The sequence below is a fragment of the Urocampus carinirostris genome, chromosome 1, assembly GCF_059441175.1.
Source record: "Urocampus carinirostris isolate Australia breed hairy pipefish chromosome 1, RoL_Ucar_1.0, whole genome shotgun sequence".
In the NCBI taxonomy this organism is placed as follows: Eukaryota; Metazoa; Chordata; class Actinopteri; order Syngnathiformes; family Syngnathidae; genus Urocampus; species Urocampus carinirostris.
Genome location: NC_142349.1, coordinates 49,443,811 through 49,466,319, shown reverse-complemented (window position 1 = coordinate 49,466,319; position 22,509 = coordinate 49,443,811). Strand labels below are relative to the sequence as shown.

Sequence of the window (22,509 nt, the reverse complement as noted above, 5' to 3'; positions counted from 1 at the left end):
AGCTTGCACGCTCTCTTTACTTTAGACCTTATGTTGACAATATATATATTATTTGTTATTGCAAAACCCATTGCAGCTTGGTCATCTCGGAAGGTGGATAACCTCATGTGCGGTCCCTTCTTAAGGTTTCTTCATTTTCCTCATGTTGAGGTGTTTGAGTTTTTCCTTGCCCTCATGTAGGTTTTAGATCAGGGGATGGTGTCATAATAGTCTGTGGTTTGCAATAATCTGTGGTCTGTGCAGTACTTTCAGACTCTTTGTGATTAAGGGCCATACAAATAAACATGACTTGATTTGACAAAATACGAGGAAACCTATAGTTGATAGGTATGAAATTTATCAGAACCTGCTCATGTAAGAAGAAAAAAAAAAAATCAGCGATAACTTTGATGACGTCACATAACCAAACGTCGATTGGTCGCAGAACCTAAGCCCCGCCCCTTCACGCAGACGTAATGTTCGCTAGGATAAAGATGGCGGCCCGACCCGCGTAATTCAGAGACTGAGGTAATTCATTGATAAACACTATATCGCCCGACTTTTTGCTAGCTTTGCAAACCAACTTGAGACCAATGTTGAGGGTGATAAAATGAGAGTAGCTGGAAGCACCTTTGCATGGTTATAATCGTAGTTAAGTGGCCAGGGGCCTCGCCTTGTGCAAGGTAGCGCAGGGTTGTGAGACAATAATCATGGAAAAATAGCTATTTTTCGTCATGGAGCGTTTCAGACATGCAAATCCCTAAAAAACCGGGCGGGCAACATTATTCGAGCCGGGGGTTTGTTTGTGTATCATTGAGAAAAGTAGGCACGAAGTAGTTTTCACTCGGGTGCACGATAGTATCTTTATATCATTATCATGCATTTTGAAAAACAACCTTATGTTTGGAGGATGTCTGCACAATGCATTACATGTGCAATTGTGTAAGTGAGGCGATTACATCGTTAATATCATATATAATACACTTCTCGTTTTTGGTCTGGCTGAGGATTTGTTATTAAATTAAAATCCATTATGTTGCTTTTGCAATTCCACCTTCATAGGTACCTATCCTGCCTCCATGCAGTCTAGTGAATCTGTTTGGCAAATAAACTGAGCAACAATGGCTTATGAAGAGATCGGCAATAAAGGAGAGATGGGTAATGACATTTTACAGCACACATACAACACCAGTGTTTCTCAACATTTTTCTTTTAAACCAATGCATTCATTGATAAACCTTTGAGGCACACGGTCTTAAGAATATGATCATCAAATGTGATTCCCTATTTCCCCAAATTTTACTCTGTTTGCATATTTTCATTTTAGTAAAATAAGAACTACAATACCAGGCAGCATGGTGGCACAGTGGTTAGCGCGTGTGCCACACAGTTCTGAGTTCATAAGGTTGAACCGCCTGTGTGGAGATTGCATGTTCTCCCCGTTCTCGCGTGGGTTTCTTCTGGGCACTACGGTTTCCTTCCACATTCCAAAAACATGCATGTCAGGTTAATTGGCCAGTCCAAATTGTCCCTTGGTGTGAATGAGCGAGTGAGGTGTCTGTCCCTGTGTGCCCTAAGCCAGTCTTAACCAGTTAAGGTTGTCCCCTGCCCACTGCCTGAGGATGGCTGTGATGAGCGCCAGCACCGCCGCTACCCTACTGAGGATAAGCGGTGCAGATAATGGATGAATGAAGAACTACGATACCTAAAATAAGCACAAATATCCACAGCTTAAACTTTTAAAAAAACATTTATTCCCCTTTTCTTGTTTTACCGTGTTTTAAATGTACACTTTTAGCAAAATAAGAAAAAAAAATGCATTAAATAAAGTGTATAACCTTATGTTAAACCAAGCGAAAATATTTATCCCAACACCATCTCATATGGAGATCTTGAAAAAAAAAAAAAGCTCTCCACATACTTGTCATGAAAGAATTGTTAATTTGCTCTGATAATTACTTTGTTGTTACTCAACACTATCACACTTTTGACAAATGCTGCAGTTGTTAATTCATTGTCACCAATAGAATGAAATAAAATTCGACAAATTGTTGCAACCCAAGGCAAGGTTTCGCCACACTCTAGTGTTTGTTGGTAAAAAATAGAATAGACTTCTGGGTCAAAAATGGGACTAACCCAATACTTGGGTCAATATTAGCCATTTAAAAAATAATCCTTTGACTCTCACCACACTCCCAGAGATAATTTTAACATTGGCCTTAACCAACCCAAAAAATGGGTTCGTCCATTATTGATCTTGAGCCTGGGTTATTTCAACCCAACCGATTTTGGAGTGTAGTGTCTCAATCAGAGCGCCAGGCACCCATTTAATCAATACAAATTCTTAAGGTGCAAATAACACTTTTCGCGGCTTAAAAGCTCAGACCTATTTTTTTGTTGTGATTTTTCTCGACCCCTCCAATTGTCATCACACAACATCAAAAAACAATATCTGCACTGCAATCAAACATTTGATTTAACGGCACCTGGATTTTCAAATAATAACTGAAAAGCCTCTAAGGAAGGTTGCCCTCTTAACAGGAGGGATCCAACTTTTTTTGTTTAAATAATATTTTTCCCTTGAAGTGCCCAAAATTCTGAAAATTCAAATGCCTCACAACACAATTGTCATTATTCCTGCCATACAAGGAATCAAAATTCAGAGTGTGAAACAAAATTTGGATTCCTTGTATGTCAAGTACATCTGAGGAAATTGACAAATAAAATTTACTTTGACATTGATACATTGATAGGTAAGCTTTAAAAACTGAAATTTTTGTGAGCGTGTGTTTATCAATTGCCTAATCTCCCTTTTATCACGCATTATGAAGTCTTTTCATTTTCATTTTATTTTTTTCAATTTTTAAAACTAATAGGAATGGAACAGAAAAGTCAAGTTTTTGACATCCATCCATCCATTATCTGCACTGCTTATCCTCAGTAGGGTCGCGGGGGTGCTGGAGCCTATCCCAGCTATCTACGGGCAGTGGGCAGGGGACACCCTGAGCTGGTTGCCAGCCAGTCGCAGGGCACACAGAGACATACAACCATCCACTCACTCATTCACCCCTAGGAACTATTTGGACCGGCCAATTAACCTGATATGCATGTTTTGGAATGTGAGAGGAAACCGGAGTGCCCGGAGGAATACCACGCATGCACGGGGAGAACATGCAAACTCCACACAGGAGGTTCGATCTCATGACCTCCCATGCGCTAACCACTGCGCCGCCATGCTGCCCAAGTTTTTGACAATTCACACGTATTAAAGACAAATAAATTCTAGATATCCTTTTCATAAATTATAAAATAACAAAGATAAATTATTTTTCATGGTCTTGCGCTCCACGACATGATCATATGTGCTATAGTATAAATAGACTGATCTTTTTCAATATCATAATCAAGGAATCCTGACTTATTTATCTTCAACAGGTACTTTTTGCCATCTAGCGAAAAATGTTGTTCTGCCATTCACTATACATCTCAGGAAAATCTTAAATAACAATCATGTGATTGTCTTTGGTTAAACTAATTTTTAGATCAATTGGATATAATGGGATATTTTTCTGCAACACCTTGACACTAATGCATTAAACATTGTTGTGCCATGATACCCTGCTAAATCAATATTACATTATTGATTTAGATATGAACTTAAAACCTTTTTTTTGATCAAGAGATTGGATTGGAGGGAGAGAGGAGTCTTGTCGCTGGTCGTAGCCAAAGGGAGAAGAGGAGATCATACAAAGATCTTTTACGGGAGGAGGAGGAAATTGCAGCTCAGGTCCGCAAGTCTTCCAAAAAACGACCGAAGGTATATACCTATAACTACATTATTTCCTCATGCAAAAGTCCTTATTTTTGGTGAATGATGATGGTGACAATTGTGTTGTTTTTTTGTTTGTTTTTTACTTACTAGGATTCAGAGCTATTCTTGCTGGGAGGGGACTCGCATAAAAAGAAAAAGAAATACAGTGATGACTACTATTACAGAGGTTAGTTCCAGTTGGGGATACACCTGCCCATTTATGGAGACACTATTTGAGAAAATATCTCTATCTACAATATTTCCATTTTGTTTCTTTGTTATCAGAGCATGAAGGCTCAGGCCACCTCTCACACAAAAAGAAGCACAAATCTGTCGAGCGCTCGCCGACACTCTCTCCTTCATCTTCCCACTCGGCAGATACAGCAATGGGTCTTTTGCAAGCGATCACCTCTCCCCTGGCCACAGGAACTGACCCTAGTTCCAATTTACACAAAAAACCCTCTTATCCCTCCATGTCCTCACACTCCTCAAAAGAGCGAAAGCGGGAGGGCGGCAGCAGTGGAAGCAAGGGAAGCCACTCATTGTCTCATTCCCGCCCCTTGTCATCGTCACCGTTGTCATCGTCTTCCAGCAAGAAGCACTCTTCTTCTTCCTCAAAATCTTCACTGTTCCACAGCGGTGCGCTCAAAGAGGATCCCCTAACATTACGGGAGGCTGACGGACTGCGAATGAAACTGATTATGTCACCAGAGAAAGAGGAGACTGAGGTTTTCCCAACAGCTCACCACTCCTCCAAGATAAGTGGCAAAAGAGAGAAGGATCGAGAGCGGATGCAGATGTCGAAATCATCCAAGAAAAAGCCACAACACAGTCGAGATCCTCTGCCGGTGGTTGGGAAAGAGGTGGAAGTGGAAGGTGAGACCACTTTTTTTATGGGGCAAAGGAATTTTTACTTGACAGACCATCAGTACGATTGCAGCTCTATTATCACCCAAAGTAAAATCAAGAGTCACATTTAAAAAAAAGGACGCGAATTTAGTCCCATTTAAGACACACTATAGGTACGAAATTATTACAATGCCTAGCGAAAGCATTAAAAAACGTTTTTTTCTTATTGCATCATTATTGCACAGTTTAAATGCTCTTGCTCTGTAATAGGCTCTTAGGTCTGTGAAAGGAGACATTGGAGAACAGGCATAATTAACAAACCAAAGTACACACCAGGTGCATCTGAATTTAAGTTATGCAAAAGTTTAAAACAGGAATGGGATACAAGAACATTTTGTAACATTTACATTACATATTACATATTACATATATCACATCATGGCGGCGCCCCTGTTCGGCTGCGGCTGCATCGGCTCGCAACAGTTTTTTACACGTCGGCCATAAGACCCAGTCTTCGACTCAGTTTTGACGGCGCACAAAGTCGGCTCGAACTGCAGATTAAGATACGATCGCAGTTTTTTTTTTTTTGCTGGATATGCGATCATCCAGACATCAAGCGCTCGGTGCTACGACCACTCGGGAGTGTTTATTAGCCACGGACTGCTATGTCAACAAGACCCAGCGGCCTACAAAGCAGCGAAGCAGAGTGGCAAGACAGGGCGTGACCGCCGGACGAGGAAGCGAGGTTGTCGGGCCGTGCTAACAGCTAGGCTAAAGGCTAAACGCCTCTCCCATCCATTCTCCAACGTTCGCTCTCTGGACAATAAACTGGACCATTTAACAACTGGAAGTGGCATCGAACTGCGAGATGACGAACTGCTGCGCTAAAATTCTGACGAAGACATGGTTAATCTTATCTATCCCGGCTGACGTTCAAAGTAACTGTGCGGGTCAGATGTATCGACATTTCGTTCTGTATACACGTGTCCTAGAATGACAATAAAGTAAATCTGAAATCTGAAAATATTTCCTGGAGCACTGTACGAGCAATAATATCAAAATGGACTTGTCGTGCATTCAAAGACCAGATACACAGTCAGAACTTTCAAATATTCTAAGAAAATTGTTTCTAATTGTTTTTTTCAGTTACTGTATATTCCAGATGTTTGACATCTAAATACCTTTTTATAATTAAGTTTTCAAATGCACTTCACCTGATAAATTCTATTGTATCAATATAGTGTGATCATGGATGCGATAACAAACATGCAATGTGTTTCCGCGCAGTTTTATGTACAAAAACTTGCTACCAGACATTTTAAAGAGATGGTAGGGTAAACTGGAATCGTGATTGCTTTGCAATCTGTGACTACAGATGAATTGAGCAAAAACACGAAGTTGACTGTGTTCGCAGTGACAAACAGAAATTTAGATATGACGGAAAGGTTGAAAAAGTTGATACAACTCTAAATCTCCAAGACATCGTTCATCTTTCATATGGCGTACTCAAAGTGCCATGTTTGATCTAATTGGGCACTATAATTCCTGTCCAACTTACAATTTAGAGCACAATAAACAATGAAATATACATGCAATACACACATTTAACAATTGATCAAATAGTAATTGACTTGTTCCCCTTTCTGCTATGTTTTGCATCCACAAGATGCGACCTTGTTGTTCAAAATGATCTACTTTCAATGTGCTTTCCCTCAAGGTCATTACGGAGGGGGCATACTAGATGACAGCTCGTCGTCAGGAGTAGAGCTGGAGGCGGGAGAATTGGTTATAGATGACTCATACACTCACCAGTCCAAGAAGAAGAAGAAGAGCAAAAAAAGCAAAAAGAAAAAGGACAAAGAGAAAGACAGATCCAAAGATAAGAGCGGAAAGGACAAAAAGTACAGCAAAGGCTTTGGAGGTGCTGTCAAATAGCTCATAAATACTTCTGTTCACAGCACATGTCCTAATACAATCAAATTAAATACTTGTGTTTCTTTAGATTCATCAAAGAGCCACGGAAACTCCCATCCCACCGTGTCTCACAGTGCCGTTGGTCCAATGTATGCCATGGGCACGCCTGTCCCTGCACACCAGCAACAAAGCAGTGAAGGAACGACAGAGAAAAAGAAGAAGAAAGAGGAGAAAGATCGGGAGAAGCACGACAAAGACAAAGATAAGGTGAGTCTTTTCTCGCACGGATACGTTTGCATATATTCCCCAGCCACTTTGTGATAGGAAATAGAAAATAATTGTGTTGAAATATTGCCCTTTTGTGACCGATAAGTTTTGTCCTTAGTAGACATTCAAAATAAGGAGAGAAGACCTCAAGGATTTTGAACTCGCAAGGAGAATAGGAGCCCAAACCCCTGTATAAGAAATCCCAACCTGTTCTTTAAGCACTGCCCCGATCCCTATCTTTTTATTAAATATCCTCTGTTGCAAAAGCAGATCTGCCTTAAATGGTGTGAAAACAAAGAACAATAACATGATTGGCTGATACTGACAATGATGTAAAAAGTTCAGAATAGTCAAGTCATGTTTATTTGTATAGCCCTTAATCGCAAAGAGTGTCAAAAGGCTGCACAGACTATGATTACACCATCCCCTTATCTAAAACCTACATGAGGGCAGGGAAAAACTCAAAAACATCAACATGAGGAAAATGAAGAAACAACAAACAACAGTGCACAATAGTAATCAAAATAACTAACTGGCATTTGATGGGATCTCCTTTTTACGTGCCCAATATTGGAAACAGAATTACCTTATAAGTGACTCAACCAGTGGAATTGAAAAAAAATATGTGAGAAGCGGGTAAAATTAAACAAAGCATTTGTAATTGTCTAGTTTTCCGAAATGCAGCTTGATTTATTTAGGAAAAATCCATTTTTTACATGTATTTTTGGACTTAGCTGTGCTGTTACAAAAAACAATATATGTAATATATGTTAATATATTCTTTCTGTAGTCAAATTGTTTAGAGCAAGCATTTTTAAGAAGCTTTTTTAATTTTATTTATAACAGTTGTTGAGTTTCGCAACTGCAATATATGCACGTAACACATATTGTTTAAAGTTCTTGTTTTTGTCTTCCTTCAGCCCAAGAAGAAGAGTGCATCTGCATATCAAGTGTTTTGCAAGGAGTATAGAGTGAACATAACTGCGGAACAGCCAGGATTGGGTATCTAACATTGTTGTAAACAATTTATTTTGATGCAATTTTAACAATGTGTGCTCATCTGCCTTATAGTTTTTGGTGAACTGAGCAAAAAGTTGGGAGAGGTATGGAAGAGGATGCCGGAAAAAGACAAACTGGCAAGCGGCCCTTTTATTTTGCTGATGTTAACCTGAACTCTTGTAGGGGAATAATGTGTTTTTTTTTATTTATTGTGCAATACTTTTCGTAAATTTGTAGTTTAATAATTTGAATTGCTCTTAACATTGCTCTGATACTTCCAATGTCTCTGTTGCTAGGGTGCTTACCCCATTATTGTGTTTGAAAATGATTCCCGGGCTTTTTTTGTGCCAATAACAAAGATGTAGTCCATTGGATTTCTTCTCTATCTTTTTTTTTATTTTTTATTACTCCTGCAGTTTTGGAGGCAGAAAGCCCAGTACCTGCAACACAAACAAAACAAGGCTGAAGCCACCACTATCAAACACAAAAGCTCAAATGAAAGCAAAAGCAAAGGTACACCTTTTTTGCACTCTTTCATCAAACCTGACAAAAACTGCAAAAAATCGTTTGTGGTTCTTATGAGCGTCTTTGGTTTCCTAGCCAAGTCTGGGATGGTTTCTCCCAATCGAGCACCAGCCAACATGTCTCTTTCACCTGTGCGAGTGCCTGAGGTGGATCCCATAGATGCAGCAGCTCACCTCCAACTGCTTGGAGAGTCTTTATCCCTGATTGGCCATCGGCTCCAGGAGACAGAGGTAAGTTAATTTTAACTAGTCCGAGGTTCGGCAACATGTGGCTTGGGAGCGCTGCCGAGTTGCTCCCTGGCACTTTTCCAAACAATTTTACAAAGTGAAAAAGAAGGGGGAGGAGTATATATAATTTGTCTCTGTAGGAAGACAAACACTTTTAACGTTTTCTAATGCTGTAAAAATATGTAGAAAAAAATTACATTTTAACTAGGGGCGTAACTATGAGAGGAGAGGGAAGATGAGCTGGTGCGAGTTCATGGGTGGGAACTGACTGCCACTCTCTCAGTGGTATTGGGTGGTAGAAACACACCTTGAACACAGCAAAGTAATAAATTGTGATGGGAAGTCGTGACTCTCAGGTTTGAACTCGTCTGGAAAATTTAGACATAATGCACAACTGTGGCATATGTCTCCTTTGCTTTTTTCCTTGCTCCCGTTTCGTGTTAGTCGAGCTTTGCTAGCCTAAGCTTTGCCCCTTTTAAAGGGGCAATATCACAAGCCCAGCAGGTGTGTGATCGGCGGTGGCCCCAAAGGTAAAAAGATTTTAAAAAACTGCGCATAAATCAAACTGAAACTGTATTCATGTGATTTTATTTACTTTACATTTTCAAAACGCTGCTATTTCTTTTTTATAAAGGCATGCTGTGTTTAACTGCACTCTTTTTGTTCCCCCAGATAAGGGGCACATTATGGACATTCGCTTTTGTTGTTGTTTTTTTGAATTCTCAAAATATAGGCAGTAAATCAGACTGTAATTCATTAATATTGTTATGAAGTTAAACTTTAAACAGAGTAGTCACTTGGCATCATTCTTCACATTCAACTTAGTCATTTTGATAATAAGCTGATATTGCTGATATAGATACATACAGCATGTGTTTCATTCCTTATGAGGCATATATAAGGCATTTCTTTTTTTGCGCCTTCAGAAAAATTTGGGTTTCTTTTGTTTAGTTTTTTTTTTTCCCCCAAACGTTTTGGGTTGCCGACCCCTGAACTAGTCTTTAGTCACAAATCATATAACAATTCTGCTGAATAAGTGCTCTACTAGGAATTGGAGAAGAAAAAAAAACAAAAAGTCTGTGTCTCGCAACTTTCCTTACCTAAGACTATGTAAGTCTGTGCTCCTAATGACCATTACTATTTTCTGTATTTTTTTAGGGCATGGTGGCGGTTTCTGGAAGCCTCTCGGTTCTTCTTGATTCCATCTTGTGCGCCTTGGGGCCTCTGACGTGTCTCACTGCTCAAATACCACAATTAAATGGATGCCCACGCAATGTGCTGGTAAAAATATAAGGAACATTATTCTGATACACAGCTCCTCTATGTACAAGAAACGAGAAATTCGAGATACAACATTTCAAGCAAAAATCCTGCCCAACATACTGGAGAAAATCAAAGTTATTTGAATTTCCAGATGCTACCTCTTGAAACTGTGAAAAAAGTGGCAACTGGACGTGCTCCATCTCTTTTTAATGACACCTGCTTTACATATTTCCATGATTTGAATAGGAGGGAAACACAAATCCCCATGGATATTTATTTTTTTCGAATGACATTTAGATAGTAAAAGTGTTGCAAAAACAAACAATAAAAAGGTGAGGTTATTTTAAGTGAACAGTAAGTGCTTACGGCATCACGGCGGCACAGTGGTTAGCGCCTGTGCGGCAAAGTTCTGAGGTCATGAGATTGAACCTCCTGTGTTGAGTTAGCATGTTCTCCCCGTGCATGCGTGGGTTTCCTCTGGGCCCTACGGTTTCCTCCCACATTCCAAAAACATGCACCCCAGGTTTATTGGTCGGTCCTAATTGTCCCTAGATGTGAATGAGCGAGTGAGTTGTCTGTCTCTGTGTGCCCTGCGACTGGCTGGCAACCAGTTCGGGGTGTCCACTGCCCGAAGATGGCTGGGATGGGCTCCAGCACTCCCGCGACCCTACTGAGGATAAGCGGTGCAGATAGTGGCTGGATGGTACTCCATATAGTGCTTACGTATCGTCAACAGTCTCTCCTGCTCCCCCACTCATCCAGCATAACGCATACATCTCCACTAGCAACTACCGTGTTTCTCCATTCAAACTGCTAATAAAAACCTGCATTTTATTTTGTTAATATCTTATTTATCCTGTCAATGTATTTTTTTATTTTAAATTACGACTTGAATGTGTTTTAGTGATCAGAAATATCATGTTTAATAGCTATAGGGTTAACTTGGATACTTTGGGAGGCCAGGAACTGATGAAATGGTTTTCAGTTATTTCTCATGAGGAAAATGTGCTCAAGATACAAGAAATTCATTTAAACAAGAGGCAAATTAATCTCGTATATAGAAGGGCCACCTTAGTAATGTTGTCTTACATAGTGGCAATTTCTGACAAGAATGTTTTTCATCTGTTTTTCAGTCAAATACGTTGGACAACGTCGCCTACATCATGCCTGGGCTGTGAGTGATGGAGAGCAAGCCTGCTTGAGAAATTTGGCAGCAAAAGACATTGGACTATATTAGTTGCCACTAAATTTTGACAAACTCCAGACATTTCTAGTCTCTGTTTTAAAGATTTTTTAAAAACATTTTTATGGTTGTATTATTGTCATTGTAAACCTTTTAAAGAAAATATTTTAGCGGAAAAAGGTTTTAGCCACTTCCAGTACTTTCATTCAAACTGTACATCCTGGGTTCGTAAGAAATAATATTGCTACTTTACAGCAATGAGTCTTGTCTCTGTGCGTGTGAGTGTGCCTATGTTTATTTTATTTTTTAATTTTGGTTTCTGTATGGTTTAATAAACATCTGCATTTTGCAACCTTTGTCGGTAGTCTCCTTTAACTTGATGATTTTATGAAAACACTGGGTTGTGGTGCAGGGTTTTCCGGTATGTGTTATGTTAGATGTTAATTTGGCAGATACTGTATATTAATAGAAGTGAATCAAATGGTCCTAAAATGTTAACCCTTTGAAACACACCTTTTAAAAGAATATTTTAAACATCTATTTTGCTCATCCTGGAAGGGGGATTACCTCATGTGCGGTCCCTTCTCAAGGTTTCTTTTCTTCATGTTGAGGTTTTTGAGTTTTTCCTTGCCCTGTAGGTTTTTGATCAGGGGGATTCTGTAATAATAGTCTGTGGTTTGCAATAATCTGTGGTCTGTACAGCCCTTTGAGACCTTGTGATTAAGGGCCATACAAATAAACACGACGAATTTGTGTTCTCTGGCAATCATTAAATCTAACTATGTACCCTGGTCATATCCCTTGAGAGGGGTGACCGACAGCAAGACAAACATACAAAACAAAGAAAATAAAAAAGGGGAAAAGTAGCAAAAAACACCAAAAAAAAATGGACCATGGCCAAACCAAACACCCAAACAAGTTAAGCACCTCTGCATCCAAGTTGGTCAAGCTTTCGTCCCTCCAGATGAAACGGGATACAAGAAAGCGGCCATGACACTCGGGTCAGGATGACACACTCTTCTGTTCAACAGCAGGGCCCGACAGCTTTCACCTGTTTACCCCTGCCGCATCATATGGGTGCCTTGCCCATCCCTTACAACGCGTACAATCATCCCACTATCATTTTACAACACCTCTCCACTCATTCCTATCACCTATATTTAGACCTTTCCTGCAGTGCACTCATAACACAATCATTAAATGCTATGTAATATTTGACCACTACTTGTAAATGTTCCTGTATTGTGTAACAACCGGAAACAAATCCTACAAAGATCCTATGGAGACTCAAAATGACCGAATTGTTTTTCTGCTAATTTTTTTTTTGCCCCGCCTTTCACAAGGTTTTTAGTTTTTGGGTGGTTACCGTAGCAGCAAAATGTGGAACAATCATGTCAGTTCTCTAGGTTATACTCATGTAAAATAGACATTTTTCAACCTATGAGTTTATTTTTTTTCAAATGCACATTTGAATGATTGTACATGCATTCTTGCCTATAATTTAAATCATCGTTTGTTTTAATTTATGAAGTTGTTGTTTTTGACTCCTAGACGGTGCTAAATTATACACAATGTCCCTATTGACTGAGATGATTTCAAAATAAAACTTTCTTTCCAAAATAAATTGTTAATACTAGAAAATAAATGAAAATTATTTCTTTGGAAAGAATTTCCCAGTACCGGCCCGTGAGTTGAGGACAAAAGAATTGGATAAAGATTTACTCAACTTACCATTTGAATGTAAAAAGAAAGGTTTTGTACATATTATAAAACAAGGTGTCTATCTAAGCAGCTTTACGTTTGATTATTAATGATTTTTATTCATTTGAAAAATATATTTTAAATCATAGCAATACTAATCCATGTAGATTTGTTTTATATAAATCATACTTTCTCAACTGATGGGTTGGGACCCAAAAGTTTGTCGTGGATCCTTGCTAATGCGGATTGGTGTGTTTACACATGATGGTATGGCCAAATGCAGAGAATGTACGAGATATGGATTTTATCTTGAAAACAAAGCCTCTGAAGACAAGCCATTTGGAAATACAGCAGATAAGGCATTAAAGTCATTTTAGTGAGTGAATTTTGTTCACTGTCTCTGGTTTAAACTGCACAATCCTTTCAATAAATTGATTTTCTTCCCTTGATTTCAGTCCCAGCTTGAAATTAGGTTGGGATGGTGGTTCTTGAAATCAGACTGGTTGAGAACTAGTGAGTTAAATCACCCCCGATGCATTTTTAATACCGTTAAACTTTTCTGTAAATGTTACTGAAGTTGCAAATACAAGTATACTTTGATCTATACATACATACATACAGTGTATGCTCATCGTTTCATTAGCCAAATTGTGTGAAGTTTATTTGTATATTTATATATTTAGCAAAGAAGGGAGTAAAACCAATACATTTTAATTATTACAATGTCAGTAATGTAAATTCAAACCATCTAGAACAAAATTTAGGGCAGGGGTCTTCAAACCCTTTTCAAACTGAGAGCTACTTTTTGTTACTAGTTAGAACAAAGGGCACCCATTTTGGTATGCATTTCTAAAATAACTTACCATGTTCTTACCGTGTTTTTACTATGTTATTACCAGGTTAATTTTTAGAAGTAGGGTTAAATAGACTCGGTCCACCGCTAAAAATAATTTGACTAGAAAATCACAACGACCAGAACAGGTCCGCAGGCACCTCAGCTGTCCTGAGGGGTCACCACGTTGGAGACCCCTTATTTAGGGGGAAGCAAACAAGAATTTTGATGAATGAAAATGTGTCAGTAACAGGAGACTCGTCCCCAGACGACAGTCTCATCTATTATTATTACCCCCATACCTGTCAACGTGTTTTGATCATTTCAAATTGTGTATGTCGTATCACAATTTTTGTGCAGAATTTATTCTTTCATAAATACACTGCTACGTGTAATAAGCAAGACTGAATTAACTGACGTGGGGAAAGAACTAAGAACGATGTTGCAAGGATTGTGTGTGTTGTTTATTCGGTAAATATCAAACGTGTTTACTTGTTTATCTTTGTTTTCATTATACATTAAGGGTATCTAACTCAATTAAGCTCAGGAGCAACATAGTCCAAAAAAAGGTTTAACGGGAGTGGGTTTTGTAGTGTAAGAGTGAAAAAAAAAGAAATGGAAAAAAGCAAGAGAAAAAGAGGGGGGGAGAGAAAGGGAGAGCGAGAGAAAAAAAGAGAATGTGAGAAAGAAACTGAGAAAGGGAGAAGGAAACAGAGGAGGGGAGCAGTAGAAAAAGAAAGAGATCAAAAGACACAATGACTTTTTACTTTCAATGACTTTTGGATTACTCCATTACCAACAGACAGAGAGAAAGAACGATAAAGAGAGAGAAAGAAACAGAAAATAGACAAATGAGATAAAAAAGAAAGAGAAACACGGTGTGACTGAGAGGGAAGAGATGGAGACAAAGAGAGAAATGAAAAAAGAGAGACAGAGAAAGAGTAAAGAGGGTTAAAGAAAGAAAGACAGAAAGAAAGAAAGAAAGAAAGAAAGAAAGAAAGAAAGAAAGAAAGAAAGAAAGAAAGAAAGAAAGAAAGAAAGAAAGAAAGAAAGAAAGAAAGAAAGAAAGAAAGAAAGAAAGAAAGAAAGAAAGAAAGAAAGAAAGAAAGAAAGAAAGAAAGAAAGAAAGAAAGAAAGAAAGAAAGAAAGAAGTAGTGAGAAAGATAGAGGCAAAGAGACAGAGAGGAATACAGCTCCAATTGTTTTGTGAGTGGTGCCTGGGTTTAGTGACATCGAATGGAAATATATTTATCTCCAGGGTTGGGTAGGGTTACTTTAACTTGATTACTTTCAATGACTTTTGGATTACTCCAATACCAAATATGCTCATAAAAGACAAAAGAAACTAAATATGAATAAAATTATGACTCACAACACGTGGTAAGCATTCTCTCCTGGCTTTGATCTCTTTGATCTCCGGTAAAACTAACATAAAATGCGACAGAAACAGCTTGCCAACATCATTTTTGCCGTTCCATGTATTCCGTTACTCCCCAAGCCTGCACAAAATTTAGTAATTTTAGTCATATTTAGTTTCTTTTGTCTTTTATTAGCATATTTGGTATTGGAGTAATCCAAAAGTAACTGAAAGTAATCCAGTTAAAGTAACCCTACCCAACCCTGTTTATCTCCTGCACTTCTCTCAGCATTGTTTCACGGGCTGGATTCAATCTCTTGGTAGGCCTGATTCGCCCCCCCTGGGCTGCATCTTTGGCACCCCTGTTCTACAGTAGATTGTCTGTCTGTTCTGTGAGTAAATAGTGTGCATGCGTAACAGAGTTTAACTTTGATTGTTTTGATTTTTTTTGAATTCTCACAAAATGTATGCGCCCCATGTCCCGCCCATAGCCACTGGCGTGAGTATCAGAAGGCACAGTAGTGGGCGCTGCGCCCCAAAACTGAATTCCATTCGACCGTCGGAGAAGGCGCGCCATCCTTCAGGAATGAGGAAGCGTGTCTGCCCGATTCTTCCCTAAATAAGGCAACAAACCAAGCGCTCGCCATGCCCGCTTCTGCTCCACAAACGGGTAGGTCACAGAAAGCTGCTGCTCGCTTGTTACATGTCGCATCATGGCGAGCAAAAATGCCATGACGTGACAGTAGAAAAGTTTGTGTCATACCTTAAAACATCATAAAATGAATGGTGGCTGGTGACTGAAAGAAATTGAAACAGCAATTATGTCACCAGGTCTTCAGTTTTGTTTGTGAGTAGCATGACATATTGCAAAAATGTCATAAGGCGTATGGCACGCCCAATGTCGCCTTTCATCCTACGCAGAGTTGAGGCTTGTCGTGCTGGGCCGCAGCGGTACAGGAGGGCGGTCTACTGTTTGCAACATCCTGGGCCTGCGAGACAACCACCAGGAAAAAGACGAACTTATCGAAAATGAGTGCGTTCGATTCCGAGGAGAAGTTGCAGGCAGACAGGTATGACATCCGGTAAATATTATTGTTATAAAATACCTGTCAACCTATACGGTTTTGCCGTACAAAGTACGTTTATTATGCATTTTAAGACGTGTACGACGTACGAGAAAATCTGTACGGAAAAACGCTAATTTGTCAATTATGGGTACCATCCGGTATACACCGACTATCACAAAACGGCAAATCATTCAAGTCAAACGAGTTCGCCGCAGAAGCCTCTATCTCGGTATCATTTTTTTTGTTGCCAAAAAAGCAAGCAGTTTGATGTAGTGAAAGGAAGTCTGTCTCTTTTTAGAGAACCGGCTTTTTCGGCTCAAGTCATGAAAGAGAGCTGGCTCTCAAACGGCTCACTTGCTTTGATGCATTAAATTATGAATTATTATGTTTTATAAAGAAGTTGAGAAAAAAAGAGAGTTTAAAATGAGACAGGTTTGTGGTCATCCCTTTAATCAGTGTATTACCAACAATAATTTAATGCAGAAAATGAATTCATAATTTAAATAAGAAAATGTATTATTCTACTTAATTATATTTGCATGTATTTTTTCCTTCTACAGTGAACGTCCAAGCTACTTAATTTTTAAACTTTTTTTTTATAATAAACCTCATTCATGTCGAGTTACTCAGGATCTCACAACAAAATGTTAATTAACAATAAATATATAATGAAACTCATGTACAATACAACATGTTAAACTACATAAATAAGATGGATAGATAGATACTTTATTCATCCCCGCAGGGAAATTCACATTTCCAGCAGCCTCCCTGTGCTGAGAACAATACAATAATAAAGCAAAAATAATACAATATACAAATACCCACTGTAGCGTGTTATATAGAGTATCTAGATAGTGCTACACCGAATACACATTGCAATAAAATACAGTAATATGCAATGTAGGGGGTGTGGTTTAATGTGGGCCTTTACGCCGCCGGGTGGAGTTAAAGGGCCTTGTGGCATGAGGGAGAAAAGATCTCTTCAGTCTGTCTGTGGTACAAGACTGTGACAGCAGTCTGTCGCTGAAGCTGCTCTTCTGTCTGGATATAATGCTGTGTAGTGGATGTGATGAATTGTCCATGATTGAGCGCAGCTTTTCCCGTGCCCGTCTCTCAGCTACTGTTGTCAGGCTGTCCAGCTCTGTGCCCACAACAGAGCTCGCTTTCCTCACCAGTTTATTGAGACGCTGTCTCCCCAACACGCATAGAAGAGGGCGCTTGCCACAACAGTCTCATAGAATATTTTCAGGAGCTTTTTGTAGAGGTTGAAGGACGCCAGCCTTCTGAGGAAGTAAAGTCGGCTTTGACCTTTCCTACATAGAGCTTCTGTGTTGGCAGTCCAGTCCGGTTTGAAAAAAAAAAATATGGTGTAAGATTATTTTGTATTTTGTAAGGGAAAATACGACAGTCTATAAGGGCATGGAGCCGTGGAGCTTGACAGGTATGTTAGAAAAGTAGTTATAGTTACTCACTACTTCTTTTACTCTATCGTAAAAGTAACTAGTAACCTTAGGGAAGTAACGATTTCCGTTACCTTAAAACAAAGTTGTTGAATTTTCAATTTGATGAGCAAATACAAATACGATAGCGATGGGAATTCTGACTTTTTTTTTTAGAGATGTGGCTTTTTCGGCTGAGCTCTCTAAAAAGAGCCGGCTCTTTTGGGTCCCAAACGGCTCTTCACCTTGTTTTTGTTGCCCTAAATTACAAATTATTATGTAACTTCATGCAAGGAATGAATTAAAAAAGGGGCAAATAAAGAAAAAAGGTAAGTGGGTAAAAAAAGAAACAAAGGGAAAACCCAATAACAAAATGAAAAAGAGATATAAGAAGAAGAAAGAATAAACATTTTAATATTAACACTGAACAACACAGGAAGTATAATTAAAGTATTTATAAATCTACAAATATAAAACAATTTTAACCTTTTTTTGTACTCAAAAAATGTAAAAGTCAACAACCCAGAATTTCAGAGGAAACCACGCATATTAACCAGTAACAAGAGGGAAAAAAAGCATCTCAAATAGACTGGTGAGGAGCAGGCTCCCCTCGTTTATTAATTACTTTACTTGAGCGACTGTAACTGAAAAAAAAACAAAAAAAAACACCTGCAGTTTCAGCAGCGCCCCCTCTAGGGAGAGGCTCGCTAGGCAATTGCTTAGTTGACCTGGTGTCAATCACAATGTTATTTCAAGCTGTATGGAATTTGGAACTTTTTGACCCATTGCTGCCATCTCCTTGATCGTGCCATCATTGCATCCTATGCCAGCTCGTTAACGATGCGCGTGTGAGTTAGTGCATTTCTTATACTCGTTCCAATAAATTCATTTTTTTTTAAAATCCTTTTGGGTGTTTGGGTGGGCGTTTGGACTATACTTGATATAAGTCTTTTTACAATCACCATTTTCATGCTACACCAACAAATAGAAAGAAGAAAAAAACACGGGGACAAGTATGATGTCACGTTCCTCCTACCTAACGTGTTCCGCCTCAAACAGCTGTGCTAAAAGTAAGTTAAAACAGATAATTTTCTTTTCTTCAGCTACAGTTTTCCTTTCTGCAGGTTTTTTTTTTACTACATCCATGCAATAAGTATTAATTACTTTCCACGTGCAACAGGTTCAAAATTCACGGGCACTCTATGGCCTTTTATAAATTGTATAGACCCATATCTAAAAAAACGCTCATATCTTCATTGTTTAAAGGTGCTGTACGGAATTTGAAACTCATTCTCTGCTGACATCTCCTGCTTAAAGTCAGTATTGCAGCCTCATTCATTATGCGCGTGCAAATACGTGCATTTCTTAGACAGACTCAAATAAACTCTTAATTTTTTTGTATCCCTTTTGGCTCTATGGGTTGATATTTGACTGTACCGTATTTTCCGCACTATAAGGCGCACCGGGTTATAGGGCGCACCCCGAAAAAATAGTTTTTGGTCCAATTTTTGACATAGATAAGACGCACCGGATTATAAGGCGCTACAATGGGAACGTGGACAAAACAGTCAGATAGTTAAGTCCAACTTATTACCCCCTTAACATTCCCAAAGCTTGCAAAGACGCAAATACGTGTCGAGAACACGTGCGGATGCGGTGTCCGTACGAGGTCACTCAAATGCATCGTTCCATCATTCGGAAGGTTCAAGTCTTGGGATTCAAGAAATGCCAACCATTCCTGAGTTTCTATTTTCTTTTTCGCTCGCAACTTTACTGTGCATATGACAATAAACACTTGGAATTGAGTTTAATTTAAAAATAGACACTCCATTCCATCCATTATCTGCACTGCTTATCACAGAAACATCGAGTTCAGTCTGAAACCGGATACAGGGATAATACATAGCCGAAGTAGCTCACCGAAGTCGTTGTGTTCATAATAATGTGCAGCCAATGTCCTCTTATATCTGTGAGGGTAGTAAATCCAGGAGAATAAAATAATTTCAAATACAGAATAGAAAAAAATGCTTTCTCTATGCCGTCAGCCACGTGCCATTAACATTCATCTTTTTTGGCCAATTGCAGGCTTTGTGTTGCCGTTTAAGCCAATGCCAGCCTGTAAATGATAAAAAGGATCCGCCCCTTGACCTCCGAATAACTTTAGCCAATAGTGATCAATTCAAATGATGATTGACACATTGGTTAGCCAATGAAACGCCGGTAAATAAATCCCAGCATACACCGTTGTTTTGGCCAATTGCAGGCTTTGTGTTGCCGTTTAAGCCAATGCCAGCCTGTAAATGATAAAAAGGATCCGCCCCTTGACCTCCGAATAACTTTAGCCAATAGTGATTGATTCAAATGATGATTGACACATTGGTTAGCCAATGAAACGCCGGTAAATAAATCCCAGCATACACCGCGTACTATTTGGCGTTCGGGGGAAAATCGAGTCGGCGGCTGCAAGTTAGTTGGAAGACTTTGCAATTTTAAAATTGATCCATAAATAAGGCGCACTGTATTATAAGGCGCATTGTCAGCTTTTGAAAAAAATAAAGGCTTTTAGGTGCGCCTTATAGTGCGGAAAATACGGTATTTGGAACAGATCTTTTCTTGCTTTCACCATTTTCATGCTCAGCTAACAAAAACATAATGACGGGTCTGACTTTAAATCACTCTCCAACCTCCCCTCCTGTTTCCCTCTCCCTTTCTACCTGATGCGTTGCAAATCTCAAAAAGCGGTGTGAATTAAGATACAGACAGGAGCAGTGAAGATTAAGTATAGGTGTTCTATGAATTTAGTTGGGCATTGTGGAACACTTACTTAATAGAGAAAATATTTATAAGGTCACAACAGACGATGCAGCACACCCTTAAATAACACTGACATCCGGACTGTCTTTCATCATGAATGTGTAGGTACTGGTGGTCTCCAGTCCGGATTGGTTCAGCTCTGATTGCAAGACAGAGGAAAGAAAACGATACATCTCCTCCCTGATTACTTTATCTAGCCCAGGGCCACACGTGTTTTTGCTGTGCGTGTCTGTGAACCAGCCGTCCGATGGAGAGTCCAAAGTACTCGATGTGTTGGAGGAGCTGCTCGGTACCTCTGCGGTCAGCGGACACACCATCATCCTCTTCGGGAACATGGATGAGCTGGAGGAAGATGAGAAGTTGGACGATTTCCTTGTTACGTGGCGCAAAGACCTCCTTGTGCTACTGGAAAGATGCGGCGGGCGACATCACACCCTGGATGTCTCATGCGGGAAAGCAGAAGAGAGCCGGGTCGAGGAGCTGTTGGAGAAAATCGAACAGGTGGTCAAAGAGAGCGAGGGGAAACCCTTCAGCTGCACGTTGTACCAGGAAGTTAGCGATCGAGTAAGGAAGAGGCAGAAGGAAATATTAAGACAGAGAATGGAAGCATACAATGATCCTTCATCACTTGTGAATTCAGTGGCGACAGATGAAGACATGGAGGAATTCCTGGAAGAGGCATTAAAAAGCGTAGGGGACCTAAATTTAGCCTTGGATCATCTTTTCCCCACTTGCAGCATGTTGCCCCCCTCTCCTCTTCGAGCCTTTTGGGAAAGGTTAGTGGGATGGTTGAAGTGGCTGCCTGCAATGGTGAGAAGGGAGGCCCTGCTCGGGGCGCTAGTGGGGCTGTTTGTCGGCGGGCCCATTGGGGGCATGGTGGGCGCCACCGTGGGTTCAGTGGCCACAGAAGTGCGTAGGAGGAAAACGCACAAAACAAAATAATTCTTATAATTAGAGTGCATATTGCCACAATACTTTGTAGTGTTAAAAACAGCACCTGAGTCTCTTCTATATGTACACAACCAGGGTTAGGTAGGGTTACTTTCACTGGATTACTTTCAATTACTTTTGGATTACTTCAATACCAAATATGCTAATAAAAGTCAAAAGAAAGTAAATATGAATACAATTATGACTCACAACATGTGGTAAGCTTTCTCTCCTGGCTTTGATCTCCGGCAAAACCAACATAAAATGCGACAGAAACAAAATAAAAATAAATCCAAACAGCTTGCCAACATCATTTTTGCCGTTCCATGTATTCCGTTACTCCAAGCCTGCAAAAAATTTAGTAATTGTCAGAAGGACCAGAACAGAACAGGAAACCCCAGAGCGTTCGTTACAGTTCTTTATTTAGGGAAGAGTACAGGGCTAGCGGGAGACGCGATGGCTGTCGGACGTCAGCAGCGGAGCCGGGAAGGTAGCTTCGGAACACGTAGCCAAATGGAGTGCGGAAGTCTAGCAGGTCAAGTTTACCGGGACTGGAGAGGAGATTGTAGCGTGGGACGGAAGCAGGTCGGATCGGAGGCAGGCAGAATCAGGTAAACAGATCAAGACCGAACAGGTAATCAGGAGAGTCATACAGGGTACAAACGTAATCCTCAGACGAAGAGGTCTGGGCGTAGCGTGCTTAAGAAGGGAAAATTAGCCAATCAGAGGGTGTCCACGTGATTGCTCCCGGTGACTCGAGTTAGCAATCACGACAGTAATTGTATTCATATTTAGTTTCTTTTGTCTTTTATTAGCATATTTGGTATTGGAGTAATCCAAAAGTAATTGAAAGTAATCCAGTTAAAGTAACTTTACCCAACCCTGTACACAATGCATTGCAAGGCTAAGCAGCTCATGGCAGTTGGTCATTTCATGTCATTGCTTTTGTTACAGGGAAAAAAAAACGATTTCTGTTTGGCTTGTTTGAGATTAAATTTGAGACTGCTCAACTTGTTTGACTTTTGAATTATCGTACTCAATAACCAGTATTATGTTTGCTAACCATTTTCAGACAGTTACCCAATAGTGAAGCAAAACACTTAGTTAAAGCATGTTGGTAATGAAATGGCCGCCTACGTATCATTTTAAACAACAAGCCTTATTTTAACAAGGCTGTCAGGACCAGAACGGAAACAGGACCCAATTGGGTTTGGTTTCTCACAATTTTTATTAAAGGAAAGAGGAAGAGCTGCGCCCACGATCTGGTGTTCGCTAGGCGCGGGAAGCAAGTCGCTCTCGTACTCTGATTGTGATCCGAACACGGAAGTGGATCTTCCGTAGCGAGCTAT

General features: G+C 39.7%; 2 protein-coding genes across 4 annotated transcripts; both read left to right on the top strand.

The window, feature by feature from the left end:
* Nucleotides 1-420: 420 nt before the first annotated feature.
* hmgxb4a (HMG box domain containing 4a) lies at nt 421-11,373 on the top strand. Of its 3 annotated transcripts, XM_088343384.1 has the most exons (13): nt 421-507; nt 1,042-1,137; nt 3,660-3,796; nt 3,902-3,977; nt 4,076-4,666; nt 6,357-6,560; nt 6,642-6,820; nt 7,741-7,822; nt 7,892-7,956; nt 8,236-8,332; nt 8,420-8,574; nt 9,730-9,852; nt 10,968-11,373. In XM_088343384.1, exons 2-13 carry the CDS (start codon nt 1,101-1,103, stop codon nt 11,010-11,012), a joined length of 1,791 nt encoding a protein of 596 aa, XP_088199510.1. In that variant the 5' UTR covers nt 421-507; nt 1,042-1,100; the 3' UTR covers nt 11,013-11,373. The 3 variants fall into 3 exon arrangements, with proteins under 3 accessions (XP_088199510.1, XP_088199494.1, XP_088199502.1); XM_088343368.1 differs by having other exon boundaries at nt 8,236-8,574; XM_088343376.1 differs by lacking the exon at nt 421-507 and adding an exon at nt 558-921 and having other exon boundaries at nt 8,236-8,574.
* Nucleotides 11,374-15,429: 4,056 nt separating this feature from the next.
* Nucleotides 15,430-22,170, top strand: LOC148375016 (GTPase IMAP family member 7). The gene is made up of 3 exons (XM_088343349.1): nt 15,430-15,577; nt 15,829-15,977; nt 20,336-22,170. The coding sequence occupies exons 1-3, from the start codon at nt 15,553-15,555 to the stop codon at nt 21,170-21,172; spliced, it is 1,011 nt and encodes a 336-aa protein (XP_088199475.1). The 5' UTR covers nt 15,430-15,552; the 3' UTR covers nt 21,173-22,170.
* Nucleotides 22,171-22,509: the final 339 nt, after the last annotated feature.

Excerpts from the sequence above, each read along its gene's own strand:
- hmgxb4a (XM_088343368.1), top strand. The coding sequence starts at position 1,101 with ATGGCTTATGAAGAGATCGGCAATAAAGGAGAGATGG. Across the intron at positions 7,823-7,891 it reads TGCGGAACAGCCAGGATTGG|TTTTTGGTGAACTGAGCAAA; the intron begins GTATCTAACATT and ends TCTGCCTTATAG. Across the intron at positions 8,575-9,729 it reads ATCGGCTCCAGGAGACAGAG|GGCATGGTGGCGGTTTCTGG; the intron begins GTAAGTTAATTT and ends GTATTTTTTTAG.
- LOC148375016 (XM_088343349.1), top strand. The coding sequence starts at position 15,553 with ATGCCCGCTTCTGCTCCACAAACGG. Across the intron at positions 15,578-15,828 it reads CGCTTCTGCTCCACAAACGG|AGTTGAGGCTTGTCGTGCTG; the intron begins GTAGGTCACAGA and ends CATCCTACGCAG. Across the intron at positions 15,978-20,335 it reads GAGAAGTTGCAGGCAGACAG|GTACTGGTGGTCTCCAGTCC; the intron begins GTATGACATCCG and ends ATGAATGTGTAG.